A 16,747-nucleotide genomic window follows, 5' to 3' on the forward strand; every position below is an offset into this window, starting at 1 on the left:
GTGACGGGGGGAGGGGGGGGGGCTTAACTTCTATTAACTTCATGTGTTTACACTGCAAGTGCTTGGTGTGACTTGACTTTAGGACCCAAATGCTGGTAAATATCTGGAAGAGTCAACAAAGGGAGATTAGACAAGCAGCTTCACATCTTCTCACCACTGTAATAGTGATAAAAAAAGTGCCTCCTATATTTGCCAACCAAAGTGCTTACATGCAAGCACGCACGTATCCAAGTTTTAGATGCATATCCCTGAGGTCACTGAGACTTAAAGCCCTGTCACACACAGCGAGATCGCCAGCGAGATCGCTGACTTTGTGACACCACAGCGATCTCGCCAGCGATATCGCTGTGTGACATGTATCAGTGACCGGCCCCCCCGCCGGGTATCGTTGATCGCGCTCGAACGTCCTGGGCCGTTTTTTGATCGTTGGTCTCCCGCTGGCCAGAGCGCATCACTGCGTGTGACAGCGAGAGACCAACGATCAGCGACGCTGGGAGCTGGTTTCCAATGTAAACAGCAGGTATCTAAGAGCCGCGCGACTCTTAGATAGACGCTGTTTACCTTGGATACCAGTTTGCTCGCTGGTCCTGATCGCTGGTGGGTCTGTCTATGTGACAGCTCACCAGCGATCAGCTAATTATGTCCCAGCGATCCCATCCACATAGGATCGTTGGTGGGATCGCTGGGATATTGATGCGTGTAACGGGGCCTTTACTGTTACAAACCATGATCTTGCTTCCTTACTGCCTTCACAGTGGTGTTAAAGATATGTCACCAGATTTCATTGTCACTTACCATATTGAGGCTGGTGTATTTATTAGATCCATATAGACCAGGCTTGAAAAGATTCCTGGATATTAAAATGTGCATTATAGGAGTCCAGTTAGAGAGTGAAATTGCTCACGGGTGCTATGTGTAGTCGCTTTCCGCCCACCTACATTACAGGACAGATAGCTGCAGTTTGTAATGAGCAGTGTGAGATCTCAGCAGTCGTAGGGGGACACTGAGGCGCTCTCACTCGCTATGATTGAACGGAGTTTGGCCATTCTGACAGACTTTCATAGTAGGTGCAGCAATCTCAACAGATCTGAGAGATCTATTTCATAATTTACGTTTTGTGTATTATGAAATCTGGTGACAGATCCACTTTAACATTCGGGGGCTGACAACATTGTTCAGTATATGAAAAAAAACATTTGATCATGATGATTTTAAACAAGGAGTCCTTTTCAAGATAAAACGTCAGATGTCTTAATGCTGAATGTCTACATAAATTAATTCCTATGCAGCAGTGACAAACAATGAATATTGTGCTTTTATAAAGAGTTCTCATTTGCCTAAAAGAAAAAGGCAAATCATCTTTGTGATTAGAGCAAGACTGAATGGTCCCATATGCACTAGTCCAAAGATCTCACCTTACTGAAGATCACACCTACAGTCATTCCATAGACACATGTGAAGTTACTGCTTTATCCAGCACTATTGACTCAGCATTACTGTGATGCAAATATATTGTTCCCGCCGAACAAATCCAAGTCTTTATGGCATGCTAATGATCATGCTATAAAGATATATAACCAGCAAAATAATAAAGTTTATCTGTTTAGCAGTTTCTTTCAAAATAAGAGGACAAAAACCAGGAAGTATAAATGCTGTCTTAAAGTTTACCTGCAGTTTAAAAGAACACCAAGTACCACAATAGATATAATAGAAGTGTTCATGGGTGTGAACCACGATCCTCTCAACTGCTAAAATAAATGGCTGTACTTACATATTAAAATCTCAATCTCATCTTGCACCCCTTTGCTGACAGATTATATAGACCAGGGGTCCCAAACCTGTAGCTCAGGAGCCACATGTGGCTCATGGTCCCATGAATTGTGGCTTGCGAATGTCTGCCAGCTTGGTGCATTAGCTCCAGGTCTAGCAAACCGGTATGAAGAGCCCATCTCAAAATGGTGAATTTTGTGAGTAGCCCTACACAGAAGAGCAGATCTGGATGCACATATACTGGTCTTAGGGGTTTAAAGATGTTTTAGGTATGGTACGCTGGAGGATGGTACTACCTGTTAGAGGAGGTGCCTGAAGCTGGATGTGACAGTGTGTTGGGAGTCCTTGATGGGAGAATACTGAATGGGGGTATTGTGGGAACCCATGGATCTCAGTGTACTGCTTTGGAGTAATTTCTGTGGAAAAGCTTTGGTTATCATTAGGCTGTGTGCACATGTAAGTGTTTAAGCGTTTTTACTGGCAAAAACGCTTAAAAAAAAAATCGCTTAAAAGAAGCATCCCATTCATTTTAATGCATTCTGCACTTTTTGTGCATATTGATGCGCTTTTTTCAGCGAAAAAAACGCATCGCTGTAAAAAACGCAGCATGCTCATTAAGTATGCGGAAAAGTCCACTATTTAGCTGTTTTCTACGAGACTGGGGACACGCATAAAAAACGTGCGTTTTCTGTGTAGTCCGGTTTTCATGCAGAAATTTTCTGCATACGTGGGTGGGACGCCCTCACACCCAGGGCCCAATGAGCTTCAATGGGTGATGTCACGGCAGCTGTAACCCGGCCCGTGGCCCTGGGCGCCCATTGTAAAAGGGGTTGTTTCAGTGTGCTTATGGTGATGAAAGTTTATAAGTGATTCGTGACGCCACCTGTGGTGTTCGGCAATGAAGATGTAAGCCGACGCTGCAAACAGATCCTCTGGGACAGATGGTGTGGTGCAGCAGGGATGTTATAGCCCTCCACAGGCAGGGCTGGAGTCCCAGGGCAGTGTAGGTGAAGTGACACGTAGATGGTGTAGTGTCAGGCGCAGAAATGGCAGCTGTGCTAGGCAGGATGGCACAGGGAATAAGTGGAGGACACCAGGGCATGTAGTTCCAAAGCTTTACTCACAGTCTGTTGTACAAAGAGGTGCCTGCCTCCGTGCCGTGTCCTCCGGGTCAGGGACTCAGTCAACCTCCAGGCCAGATGAAGCACTCCTTTCCAACACTCCAACATGTGCCTTTCTGAACGTCTCCTCTTATAGCGCCTTCAAATGAAGTACTCCTAGTACTGAGTTACACTGGAGTTCCTCCTGTCCGATGTTCCTATGAACTCTACTTGTACGGCAGACAGCTGTAGCTTGCTTTGGGGACTCCTTGCTACTAAGTCCCGTCTCACTATCCAGTTGCTGTTATGCCCCCAAGTCTTGTGTGGGAATAAAGTGGTCACTACTTCTATTCCTCCGGTGTCTGCTGCAGGACCATTAGTATCCATACAACCTCGGGGACCGGGCCCCGTCCTTGCGCTTAGAACTTCTAGGGTTCTCTTCTAACCCACGTCCTCTGTTCTCTTTTACTCCTCACGTTCCGTACTAATCTTTCTTTCTATGGAGAATCAGGCTTTCAGTCTATGTTGTTCTCTCTCTTCCCTTCCCGTGCCAGCAGACCCAGGTCACGTGTTGGAGTGTGGTCAGGTGTCTCCACCTTACCTGGATGGTGGGGCACTACACCTCAGGAGGAGGTGCAGTACCTCTGTGGCGACTGAGCCTCAGGGGCGCCACATGGGCACATTGCCTTATGCCTTTAATGGGGATTTTGGTTGACACTACTTTGAGGGGGACAGGAGCAGGATGTTGCACGTCATCCCTTCAGAGCTGAATGTGGCTCGTGACCCTCTCTCAGTGCTGAATGTGGATTTCAAGGTCAAAAAGGTTGGGGGATCGCTGGCCAAACTGTGGCTCTGGAGCCACATGTGGCTCGCAGTTCCATGAATTGTGGCTCGTTGCTGCCTGACAGCTTGGTGCATTAGCTCCAGGACTAGCAAACAGGTATGCAGCGCACATCTCAAAATAGTGAATTTTGTGAGTAGCCCTGCACAGAAGAGCAGCTCTGGATGCACATATACTGGTTTTAGGGGTTTAGAGATAATTTAAGAATGGTACCCTCTGACACTACCTGTCAGAGGAGGTGCTTGAAGCTGGATGTGACAGTGTGTTGGGAGATTGCTTGATGGAACAATACTGAATTGGGGGTATTGTGGGAACCCATGGATCTTGGTATACTGCTTCAGGGTAATTTCTGTGGAAAGGCATTGGTTATCATTATTCCCGCAATAGGGGATTTGGTTGTCACTAATGTGTGTGGGGCAGGAGCTGGATGTGGCTCGTGAACATCTCTCTCAGCTGAATGTGACTCTTGAGGTCAGAAAGGTTGGGGACCACTGATCTAGAGCATAGAATCTTTTCTGCAGTCACATTTATATATATGTATATATATACACACATAAATATATGATGTAATTGGCACGGTCGCCACCCAATGAGTTAATGGTGCAGAAATAACCATTTAATACTTTTATTGTCATGAAGATATGAAATATGTCATGCCTTTGTTAGCATATTAGCAGCAGAGCTCAGTTGAGAAGTCATACAGGAAAGAGGTGGGTGCAACTTTTGAAGTAGACAATTTTAGAAGACAGGAAACAGGATGTAGCAACAGCTGAACATACTGGTACAGGGTTTCTACACATTTAGTGTCAGTTTGCACATCTAGTTATCCCTGCACATAGTTTGGCACCCAGAGGCCCCATAAAAACTAGCTACCTATCCGCATTACTTTTATTCAGCCAACTGCTAGAACTCCCGACTCCCTTGTATCAGCCGAGTTCTCCTGTGTTCTGTAGGAGACCCACCGGCAGATTCTGGTGGCGACTTATAACTGTGCTGTTATTTCTGTGCTAAACAAGTTTCAGCTGTTGAAATTCAAAGGCTGAATCCTTCTCACCTCTCCCACATCTCTCTGGGGGAAGAGAGAGGCCCCCCAACAACACTAAATGGGAGAACAAAATCGGCAGGTTTGGCTGACTTCAATCTGTGTATGGATCCAACATTAATGACTTCACAGTCACATCATCGCTACAGCCGATCACTGAGCTCAGTGGTGGCGTCCTTGGTGCAGCCAATATACTGATACTGGAGCCGCAGCAGGGAGGAAGCGCTGGAGGGCGAGGACTCTCTGTGGTTACAAAATGATGCAATTGTTTGATCACCACTTTCGTGAAAGTGGAATATTCCTTTAAGGCTGTGTGCACACACAGCGTTTTTTTAGCGGATTTGCCAATAAATCCGCTATTTAAAAAGGCTAAAAATAAGCTTCCCATTCATTTCTATGCTTTTTGCACTTTTTGTGCATATTGATGCATTTTTTACTGCGAAAAAAAAGCTTTGCGGTAAAAAACGCAGCATGCTCATTAATTTTGCGGATTTAGCTGCATTTCTAGCCATTTCTATGTGTCTCGAACCACGTGGAAAAAAACACATGAAAACCGTGCGTTTTTTGCGCAAAAACCGTGCGGAAAACAGAAAAAAACGCGCGGTTTCTGGGAAGGGAGTCCGGTTTTCAAGCAGAAATTTTCTGCTACATGTGCACATAGCCTTAGTGACAAATATTTATGACATTGGTGATGCATTTTTGGAATATTCACTATTTTATAGGATGAAACTTCAGAAATCCTTTTTTTTTGTTACCACAACGTCCTAAAAAAAAAAAAAAATAAATGGCGATCCAAACGGATGTCCCCCAAACTGGCATTGATGAAAATATCAGCTCAACACCAAAGACAACCCCTCAGCCAGCTCCACCGACGGGAGAGGAGAGAGTTATGGAGGATTGGTGAGAAAACACTTCATTTTTATTTACAAACTTCTTAATGTATTTTCACCACTAAAATGATAGAAAAGAGCCTTTCCAGGCTGGGTATCGCCGGCACAGTACTGAGCAGGAGAATCCGGTTTCCAGGTCATTTTACCACACAACGAAACCAGCTGGTAGAATGGCGCTAAGCACAATGTGGAGAGGGCGCCATTTTCAGTTTTCACCTCAGGCAGCAGTGGCCAGAATCGTCCTGTGACCCCCGACTGTCACAGAGGTGACTGAGAGCAGGCGCACAGGCAGCGGTAACGACCCCACAGTCAGACACTGACTGACACGCGGCGCAGGGGGGGCATTATACCCACCACACAGTCATAACATAAGCAGCGCAGGGATCGTGCAGGAAGTGCAGCCGTGCCAGTGCGTGCAGGGTTAACGCCGTGCCCTGGGGAAGAGCCGGGAGCGCGCACGCTGTACTTACGCATTGGGAGCTGCTGCTGGGCTGAGCGCCGAACCAAGTGCAGTTGTCCGCCATGCTGTATCCCCCGCCGCCACCTATAGGGCCTCCGTTATATCACACCGACTCTGGGTTTTACGTTGCTAACGTTCACCGTCCGGCGTGCGAGGGTCGGCGGAGCAACAGCTTGTGCGCATGCGCGTTTGTGCACTCAGCCTAGGTGGCCGGATATGTAGTGAGTTTACTATGGTGTGCAGCTGCGGGGGCTCCGCACTGTGGACAGGTTATGTGTGGGCTCCCACCGTGGCTGCTGAGAAGGGCCAGTGTGTGGTACTATACGGAGTGCAGAATGTAATGTATGGGAGGGAGCTCTGTAGCCAGAAACACAGGTATTCTGTTATACATGGCGCCTTCTCTGCGCTGAAGTCTGCAGACCCCCTCAAATAATCGCCCCCTCATATTTTCCTCAGTCATTAATGCGGAGCTGAGTCTGCGGCTCCAGAACCTATAAACCGTACAGCAAGTGATGGCCTACGGAGACGCTTCCTGCGTATCTGTGAGCCGGACTTGCTACAGGTTACCGCAGGTTGGCGGAGTTTTGCACTGTGGTGTTTACGGGTGAAGCCTATAAAGTGATTCACCTATAAAAGCTGCACGAGAGGCCACAAAACTGCGACAATTCACAGCAAACCGCGTGCAGGTTTCTGTTATTGAACACTGAAGAGAAAGTGAAATTGGCACAGCCAGTCAAATGATCCGTCTTGTACCGGGGTTAAATATATTTTGGCATAAGGTGTACCTACTCCATGGTACCAGGGTGCTCATCATGAGAAAAAAATTGTGTGGAGGAGAAGGCAATGATGAGGAGAAGGCAATAATGGGGGTGATGGAGAAGGTAATGATGGGGGTGGTGGAATGGGCAAGGATGGAGTGGCAGGGGAGAAAGCAATGATAGTGGTGTGGGAGAAGGCAATGATGGAGGTGGTGAAGAGGGCAATGATGGGGTGGGGGAGAGGACAATAATGGGATGCGGGGAGAGGAGGACAATGAGGGGTGTGGGGGATTGGGATGGGAGGAAGGGGGACTTATAATAGACTTAGGAACAGGGGGAGGTGGTGGAAGACATCGCTTATTATGTCTAACAGTCCCTTAGCATATAGTGTACATACTTATGTATAACACAGTGCCTTAGTATATAGTGTACTCACTTATGTCTAGCATAGTCCCCTCTTAGTATATAGTGTACTCTAATTCTGTATAACACCATCCTTGGTTACATAGTTTCCTCTTTTAGTATGTATAACACGTCCCTTATTACATACCATCCTCTCTACTCCTATATGGTGCCATCCCTTATTATATGGTTTCCTCTGCTGTTATGTACAGTGCTTTCTCTTACATAGTGTATTCTTGTTAATTTTGTTATTCACTGCGCTCTCTTTTATTACATAAGTCCCCTCTCTTTTTAGATATAAAATGACTGCTGATGGAGGAGCCGGTGACGATTCTACCAGTCCATCAGCTCCTCCATTACAAAGGAAGCTTTCCCGTGCTCCATCAGCCATCATTGCATTATACAACTAACAAGATAGGACTGTATGTAATAAAAACAGGGCTCTATATAATCCAATATGTAAGGGATGGTACTGTACATAAGAGAGGGCACTGTATAAGGGACAGCAATATACATAATAAAGGAGACTGTCATATACACTGCTCAAAAAATTATGGGAACCCAAACAACAGAATATAACTCTCAAGTAAATCAAACTTATGTGAAATCAAACTGTCCACTTAGGAAGCAACACTGATTGACAATCAATTTCACATGCTGTTGTGCAAATGGAATAAAGAACAGATGGAAATTATTGGCAGTTATCAAGACACTCAAAAGGAGTGGTTCTGCAGGTGAGGACCACAGACCTCATCTCAGTACCAATGCTTTCTGGCTGATGTCTTGGTCACTTTTGAATGTTGGTTGTGCTTTCACACTCGTGGTAGCATGAGACAGACTCTACAACCCACACAAGTGGCTCAGGTAGTGCAGCTCATCTAGGATGGCACATCAATGCTTGCTGTGGCAAGAAGATTTGCTGTGTCTGTCAGCGTAGTGTCCAAAGGCTGGAGGCGCTACCAGGAGACAGGCCAGTACACCAGGAAACGTGGAGGGGGGCCATAGGAGGGCAACAACCCAGCAGAAAGAACGCTACCTCAGCCTTTGTGCAAGGAGGAGCACTGACAGAACCCTGCAAAATGACTTCCAGCAAGCCACAAATGTGCATGTGTCTGCACAAATGGTTAGAAACCGACTCCATGAGGATGGACAGAGTGCCCGACGTCCACAGATGGGGGTTGTGCTCACAGCCCAACACCGTGCAGGACGCTTGGCATTTGCCCCAGAACATCAGGATTGGCAAATTCAACACTGGCGCCATGTGCTCTTCACAGATTAAAGCAGGTTCACACTGAGCGCATGTGACAGTCTGGAGACGCCATGGAGAGCGATCTGCTACCTGCAACATCCTTCAGCATGACCGGTTTGGCAATAGGTCAGTAATGGTGTGGGGTGGCATTTCTTTGGAGGGCCGCACATCCCTCCAAGTGCTCACCAGAGGTAGCCTGACGGCCACTAGGTACCGAGATGAGATCCTCAGACCCCTTGTGAGACCATGTGCTGGTGCAGATGGCCCTGGGTTCCTCCTAATGCAGGACAATGCCAGACCTCATGTGGCTGGAGTGTGTCAGCAGTTCCTGCAAGATGAAGGCATTGAAGCTATGGACTAGCTCACCTGTCCCCCAGACCAGAATCCGATTGAGCACATCTGGGACATCATGTCTCGCTCCATCCACCAACGTCACGTTGCACCACAGACTGTCCAGGAGTTAACTGAAGCTTTAATCCAGGTCAGGGAGGAGATCCCTCAGGAGAACATCCGCCACCTCATCAGGAGCATGCCCAGGCGTAGGGAAGTCATACAGGCACGTCGAGGCCACACACACTACTGAGCATCATTTCCTTGTCTTCAAGCAGTTCTACTGAAATTGGATCAGCCTGTAATTGCTCACAGCGTCCATACGTGCTGTCAGGCAGGAAGCTCCATCTCTGCAGGACCTTCCACTCTGGACCAACCAGGTCCCAGCATTCACCACGTGACCTACCCTGGCCACATTATATGGTCTATAGCCACACCCACCGGGTCACGTGACTATGACCTCATCACAGGTCCTTCACACACTCACATAGCCTTTTAATACAGGCGTTTTCAGACACCCCCCTGGGTGGGTTTGTAGGTAACCAGAACCCACCCATCTCTCTAGTTACCTGAAGACTTCTCCCTTACACTTTGAAACAACAACTCAGCAATGATATTGCTGATCACACATACACAAGTCTCCATCTCAAAGCCACCCACTTTGAGATACATAACCATCCTTCAGGATTCTGCCACTCATCCGTTCTCTTGGGACATCCACATAGCGGACACAGTGGTTACTACACCACAGTGTATATATATATATATATATACAGTCATATGTTAAAGTTTGGGCACCCCTATTAATATTAACCTTTTTTCTTTATAACAATTTTGGCTTTGGCAACAGCTATTTCAGTTTCATATATCTAATAACTGATGGACTCAGTTATATTTCTGGATTCAAATGAGGTTTATTGTACTAAAAGAAAATGTGCAATCTGCATTTAAACAAAATTTGCAAAAGTATGGGCACCTCAACATAAAAGTGACATTAATATTTCGTAGATCCTCCTTTTGCAAAAATAACAGCCTCTAGTCGCTTCCTGTAGCTACTAATGAGTTCCTGGATCCTGGATGAAGGTATTTGTGACCATTCCTGTTTACAAAATCATTCCAGTTCAGTTAAGTTTGATGGTCGCCCAGCATGGACAGCCCACTTCAAATCATCCCACAGATGTTCAATGATATTCAGGTCTGGGGACTGGGATGGCCATTCCCGAACATTGTAATTGTTCCTCTGCATGAATGCCTGAGTAGATTTGGAGTGGTGTTTTGGATCATTGTCTTGCTGAAATATCCATCCCCTGCGTAACTTCAACTTCGTCACTGATTCTTGCACATTATTGTCAAGAATCTGCTGATACTGAGTTGAAACCATGCGACCCTCAACTTTAACAAGATTCCCGGTGCCGGCATTGGCCACACAGCCCCAAAGCATGATGGAACCTCCACCAAATTTTACTGTGGGTAGCAAGTGTTTTTCTTGGAATGCTGTGTTTTTTAGCCTCCATGCAAAACGCCTTTTTGTATGACCAAACAACTCAATCTTTGTTTCATCAGTCCACAGGACCTTCTTCCAAAATGTAACTGGCTTGTCCAAATGTGCTTTTGCATACCTCAGGCGACTCTGTGGCGTGCTTGCAGAAACTGCTTCTTTCGCATCACTCTCCCATACAGCTTCTCCTTGTGCAAAGTGCGCTGTATTGTTGCCCGATGCACAGTGACACCATCTGCAGCAAGATGATGCTGCAGGTCTTTGGAGGTGGTCTGTGGATTGTCCTTGACTGTTCTCACCATTCTTCTTCTCTGCCTTTCTGATATTTTTCTTAGCCTGCCACTTCTGGGCTTAACAAGAACTGTACCTGTGTTCTTCCATTTCCTTACTATGTTCCTCACAGTGGAAACTGACAGGTTAAATCTCTGAGACAACGTTTTGTATCCTTCCCCTGAAAAGCTATATTGAATAATCTTTGTTTTCAGATCATTTGAGAGTTGTTTTGAGGAGCCCATGATGCCACTCTTCATAGGAGAATCAAATAGGAGAACTACTTGCAAGTGGCCACCTTAAATACCTTTTCTCATGATTTGATACACCTGGCTATGAAGTTCAAAGCTCAATGAGGTTACAAAACCAATTTAGTGCTTCAGGAAGTCAGTAAAAAGTAGTTAGGAGTGTTCAAATCAAGAAAATGATAAGGGTGCCCATACTTTTGCACCGGTCAAATTTTGTTTAAATGCAGATTGCACATTTTCTGTTAGTACAATAAACCTCATTTGAATCCAGAAATATAACTGAGTCCATCAGTTATTAGATATATGAAACTGAAATAGCTGTTGCAAAAACCAAAATTGTTATAAAGAAAAAAGGTTAACATTAATAGGGGTGCCCAAACTTTAACATATGACTGTATATATATAAATAATATGTAGCTTTGTCGCCATTAAAGGAAGGGGGCCCAGACACATTTCTTGCACTGGGGCCCCAAGCTGTCATTGTCCACCCCTGCTGCTGTTACTGCCCGGAGATCAATTTGCAATATTTGAACTGGCTGGCTGCTGTTCTGACCTGAACATAAAAGCATGTATTTCTATGCAGCAGTCATGCTCAGATCAGGAGATCAGTTGGTCTGTCTGAGGATTGTGATGCGATCCTCAGGCACTGCAGTCTGACTAAATCACTGACATCGGTAGAGGGGTGAGCGGGATTGTGGGTGGTGGAAGAATTAAATTCATTTGTCAGTAACATACGTTTAACTAGTCCGCTCGCGACAATGCATTTTTTTTTAGGGGCTTAGATCAACAAAATGGAGTAACGTACAACAATAAAAGTTATATATCCTGAAAGGGTTGTCCAAGCCCTATTTCAGGATACTATTTACACAAAAATTACCTGACAGATTCCCATTTCTACCTTCAACCTTATAACTATAAAATTATAAACTATCCAATTTACAGTCAGGCAGGCATTTTGCTCTGACTGTAAATCAAGAATGTTCTTCAGAGAATATTAATGGCATAAAGGATGTACCCTTAATATGCAATGTAGGAATAACCCTTTTAGGCTACATTCTCACAATGAGTATTTGGTGAGTTTTTGATGTTGCAGATTTTATGCACCTATAGTGAACCTGTCGGCAGGATTGTGCTGAGTAACCTACAGACAGTGTCAGGTTGGCACCATTATACTGATTAAAACGATGACTTGGTTGATAAAATCCATCTTGTGGTTTTTGTTTAATCTTTATTTGTAGTTTTCAGTTAATGAGATTCTCGTGTTCGGGGGCAGCCTGTGGGGGGTCTTCATGTGGTGCTCTGCTTACATATTCATCAGTATGGCTTCCAACAGGTCACTGATCCCTCAGTGGCCTGCGCCCTATTTTACATACTGTATATGTTATTGTTTTAGAAAAAAAATTACATTCATCATGCCGCCGGCGGCACCTGCGCTGTAGCATGTAAGGATTCTGGATGTTCCATGGAGCCTGTTTTGCCCTTGTCCAAGATGTAGTCTGGTATTTCGTCCTGCCCTTGAACTTCCTGTCTGTCCTGTTATTTAAGTCCGGCTTGGGAAACACTCCTTGCATGAGTATTTTGTGTGCTGCTGGCTCCTGAGCATCCTCCCGGCTTGCTTCTGTTGTTCCTACTGCTGCTCGTTACTCGGTGCTCTGCCTCATCACTTCCAGCTGCCGTCTGTCATCTGTGCTGCTTCCTGATCCTGGCTGTGGTTACCTTTGTTTGGACATCTAAGTGAGGAGTTATACTTTTTTGGAACTGCTGTGTCCGTAAGAACCTTTGACATTATTATCAGTGTATTAATTCTTGAACTGTGTCTGTGCGGGCTGCGGTGCTGGATTTGCAGGACTTTTTCAGCCTTAAAGTAGTACAGTGGAAATCCTCATTGCTGAACATTGCCATGGATTGCCATGAAAGTTGCTGAACATTTTTATTACATATAAGTGCTGGTCGCACTCTGCTTCATATAACATAGTTGCTGGACATTTTCCTTACGTAGAGGTGCTGGTCGCACTCTGCTTTGTATAACAGAGTTGCTGGACATTTTCGTTACGTATAAGTGCCGGTCGCACTCCGCTTCATTTAACGTAGTTGTTGGACAGTTTTGTTTTGTGCTGTTTGCACTTTGCTGTAAATTCAGGAGAATCAATGTTTATGTTGTACACCTTGCTTGTAAATACAGTTTATTTTGTCACAACTTCGGTCTCAGATTCGTTCTTATCCTATGCAATCAGATTCCATAGTATCTTCATAATTGTTACATAGCATGATTGGATCTATAATATCCATATCTTTATTTTATTTAGTGATATACAGTATATATCTGTAGAAGACATGTCTCCACCAAGATGGCACCAGTGCAGTAGCATTATCGGATTGTCAAAAGATGCTACTGCGCCGGTGCGACCGACGCCATCCTGGTGGAGACAAATTTCATTGGCATATCGTAGCCGATGCTCGGGGTGAAGAAATCTGTTTTGTGGTTCTTGTGTAATCAGCGTTAGAAGTTTTCAGTTAATGATATGCTCATGCTCCGGGGTAGGACTGTAGGCAGAGTCTTATCTTCTTGCTCTAAGCCAAAGAAACCAAGGAAAGACCTGCCCACAGGCCGCCCCGAAGCACAAACATGTTCCTCATCGTAGAGTCAGACAGCCAAAGAGAGAATGATCTGACTGCCTGCACCCGGCAACCAATGAGAATTTTCTCATTGGCTGCTGGGTTTTGATTACTATGATAGGGTCTATCACAGTGATCAAAACCCCCCAATATTAGTAAATATGGCAGTACTTGGGCTGTGCCTCTTTCTTCCCTCCTTGTAGTTTTGGGTGAAAAGAGAGACTACATTCAAGCACTGCCCTGTCAGAATTCTAAAAAAAAATTTCTGCATCTGCACACCCCATAAAACATCCAATTACCCACCCCCGTTCTCTAATCCCCGCATCCCAGTTGTCAGGTGATTAAGGGGAATATAAAAAATATTTTTTTATCTTTTTTTTAAATAATTTTTTGTTAGGGTTACACTTATTAGGGTTAGGCAGTAAAAAAAAATACTAGTATTAGATTACGGTTAGTTTTTCGTTAGGCAGGAAAATAAATAAATGGCCCTCAGAACATTTAGCGCAGAGCAAGCGTACAGCCTGCTTTGCTCCGGCAGTGAAACGGAATCTGCCTCTGAAGTAGAGCAGTTTTCAGGCAGTGACGACGACTCTTCTCCACGGGATCCCACAGCCCGACGGTAGCGGAGTCGGTCATCACTGCTGAAGCTTCGGAGTATGTGCCGCCCCTGGCAGCCTTTTTCCCGGAGGCCACCACATCGCAGCGATAGATGTGCGGAGCCTCCGGCCTTTTACAAGATGCCGGCGGAGCCCCCACACACCATAGAGAACAACCGCCGAACCTGCTGCACCAGCCGCACCAGCCAGGGAAGGGAGTGTGATCATCGCCCGCCAGCGTCGGACCGGGACCGCCGCAGAATCGCCCAACTCCTACTGCCGCCACTGTATTTGTAAGTATATTCTAACTATAAGACGCACCCCCATTTTCCCAAAAAATCTTTGAGAAAAAAGTGCGTCTTATAGTCCAAAAAATACTCTGATTTAAGGGCATAAAAATTCAAAGTTTGAAAATTGCAAAATTTTCGCCATATTTCCGTTTTTTTTCATAAATGCAAGTCATATCAAAGAAACGTTACCACTAACATGAAGTAAAAAAACAGTCTCAGCATCAGCAGGATCCATTAAAGCATTCCAGAGTAACAGTGGGGGGAAAAAGTACTTAGTCAGCCACCAATTGTGCAAGTTCTCCCACTTAAAAAGATGAGAGAGGCCTGACATCATAGGTAGACCACAAGTGTGAGAGTCAAAATGAGAAAACAAATCCAGAAAATCACCTAGTCTGATGTGGCAAGATTTAATTTTCAAGTATTTGGTCATTAACAAAAGTTCATCTCAATATTTTGTTATATATCTTCTGTTGGCAATGACAGAGGTCAAACGTTTTCTATAAGTCTTTACAAGGTTGGCACACACTGTTGGTGGTATGTTGGCCCATTCCTCCATGCAGATCTCTGTTATGATTGGGTCACCGAGGAGGAAAGCAAGAACAAGCTAAGCCACAAAAAACCAGAGAGGTTGGTAACTAAGCGGATTGCAGACCCCTGATCCTATCCACACAACTAGCAGTAGCCGTGGAGCATACCTACGATGATCCGAGACGCCTCAACACAGCCGGATTACTAAATAAGCCTAAAACAAGAAAGGGGAAATCTAAACTGCCCCAGAGCAGACCCCAAAGGAATAGATATCCCCCAAACATATTGTCGGTGAGACAAGATGAAACCACAAACGCAGGTAGGAAAATAGGCTGAGCAAACGATGGGGCCCAAACTAACTAGACAGGACAGGAAATGAAAGACACTGTCTGCAGTCACGCAAAAAACCCTGCAAAAAATGCCCAACACGTCTGATAGAAAAAATACTGAAGTCACTAGACTTTGCCCACTATATCAGCACTCTGGTATATTCTGAAAACAGAGCAAAGAGAGGCCAATCTAGTAAGGGACAAAAACAAACTGGAACAAACAGTAACATAAGGATGGAAATTCAGCACAGCCCCAGCCGGGGCTGGCTGACCACACAAAACTGAAATAGACAAAACCAGGGTTAGAGGGAGTCGGCTGTCTTAAATCCAGTCAGAAACTCCCAATGTCCAATCGTCCTCCTCATTATCAGGTGGCAGGCCTCTGTTAATTAGATCAGCTCCATTACCTCCTGTAACCGCCAGAGGGAGCCCAGAAAGAGAACTCGCAACCCCTCTGTCAATACAACCATCTCCACTACCTTCACCAGCAGCCAAAGGTAGGCCAGAAAGTGAATTCACAACAGATCTCCTCTAGAGCAATGATGTTTTGGGCCTGTCGCTGGGCAACATGGACTTTCAAATCTCTGCAAATGTTTCCTATGGGGTTGAGATCTGGAGACTGGCTAGGCCACTCCAGGACCTTCATATGCTTCTTACGAAGCCACTCCTTTATTGCCCTGGAGGTGCACTTGGGATCATTATCATGCTCAAAGACCCATCCACTTTTCATCTTCAATTCCCTTGCTGATGGAAGGAGGTTTGTACTCAAAATCTCACGATACATGGCCCTATTCATTCTTTCATGTACACGGATCAGTTGTCTTGGGGCCCTTTGCAGAGAAACAGCCCCAAAGCATGATGTTGCCAACCGCATGCTTCACAGTAGGTATGGTGTTCTTTGGATGCAACTTAGCATTCTGTCTCCTCCAAAGTTCTACTTTGGATTCATCAGACCATATGACATTCTCCCAGTACTCTTCTGGATAATCCAAATGCTCTCTAGCAAACTTCAGACGGGCCCGGAAATGTACTGGCTTAAGTAGGGGGACACGTCTGGCACTGCAGGATATGAGTCTCTGGCGAGGTAGTGTGTTACTGATGGTAGCCTTTGTTACGGTGGTCCCAGCTCTATGCAGGTCATTCACTAGGTCCCCCCGTGTGGTTCTGTGATTTTTGCTCACCGTTCTTGTGATCATTTTTACCCCATGGAGTGGGATCTTGCTTGGAGCCCCAGATCGAGGGAGATTATCAGTGGTCTTGTATGTCTTCCATTTTCTTATTATTGTTCCCACAGTTGATTTCATCACACCAAGCTGCTTGCCTATTGCAGATTCAGTCTTCTTAGCCTGATGCAGGGCTACAATTTTGTTTCTGGTGTCCTTCGACAGCTTTTTGGTCTTCACCATAGTGGAGTTAGGAGTGTGACTGTTTGAGGTTGTGGACTGGTGTTTTTTATACTGATAACAAGTTCATTACTATAGGTAATGAATGGAGGACAGAGGAGCCTCTTAAAGAAGAAGTTACAGGTCT

General features: G+C 45.3%; 1 protein-coding gene across 4 annotated transcripts in view; it reads right to left on the reverse strand.

Annotated features, from left to right (window-relative positions):
* The window catches only part of LOC141080642 (uncharacterized), an 869,999-nt gene extending 863,697 nt beyond the window's left edge, over positions 1-6,302 (reverse strand). Inside the window, exon 1 of one of the 4 annotated variants that reach the window (XM_073566017.1) lies at positions 6,114-6,301. In XM_073566017.1, coding sequence (XP_073422118.1) covers positions 6,114-6,167 — 54 coding nt within the window. In that variant the 5' untranslated portion in view covers positions 6,168-6,301. Of the gene's footprint in view, positions 1-6,113 lie in introns of all 4 variants that reach the window. The other 3 variants (XM_073566013.1, XM_073566014.1, XM_073566015.1) reach the window with 3 other exon arrangements.
* Between the last annotated feature and the right edge of the window lie 10,445 nt (positions 6,303-16,747).

The sequence above is a fragment of the Dendrobates tinctorius genome, unplaced genomic scaffold (genome assembly GCF_039654945.1).
Source record: "Dendrobates tinctorius isolate UK_male_01 unplaced genomic scaffold, ASM3965494v1 ptg000016l, whole genome shotgun sequence".
NCBI classification, from domain to species: domain Eukaryota; kingdom Metazoa; phylum Chordata; class Amphibia; order Anura; family Dendrobatidae; genus Dendrobates; species Dendrobates tinctorius.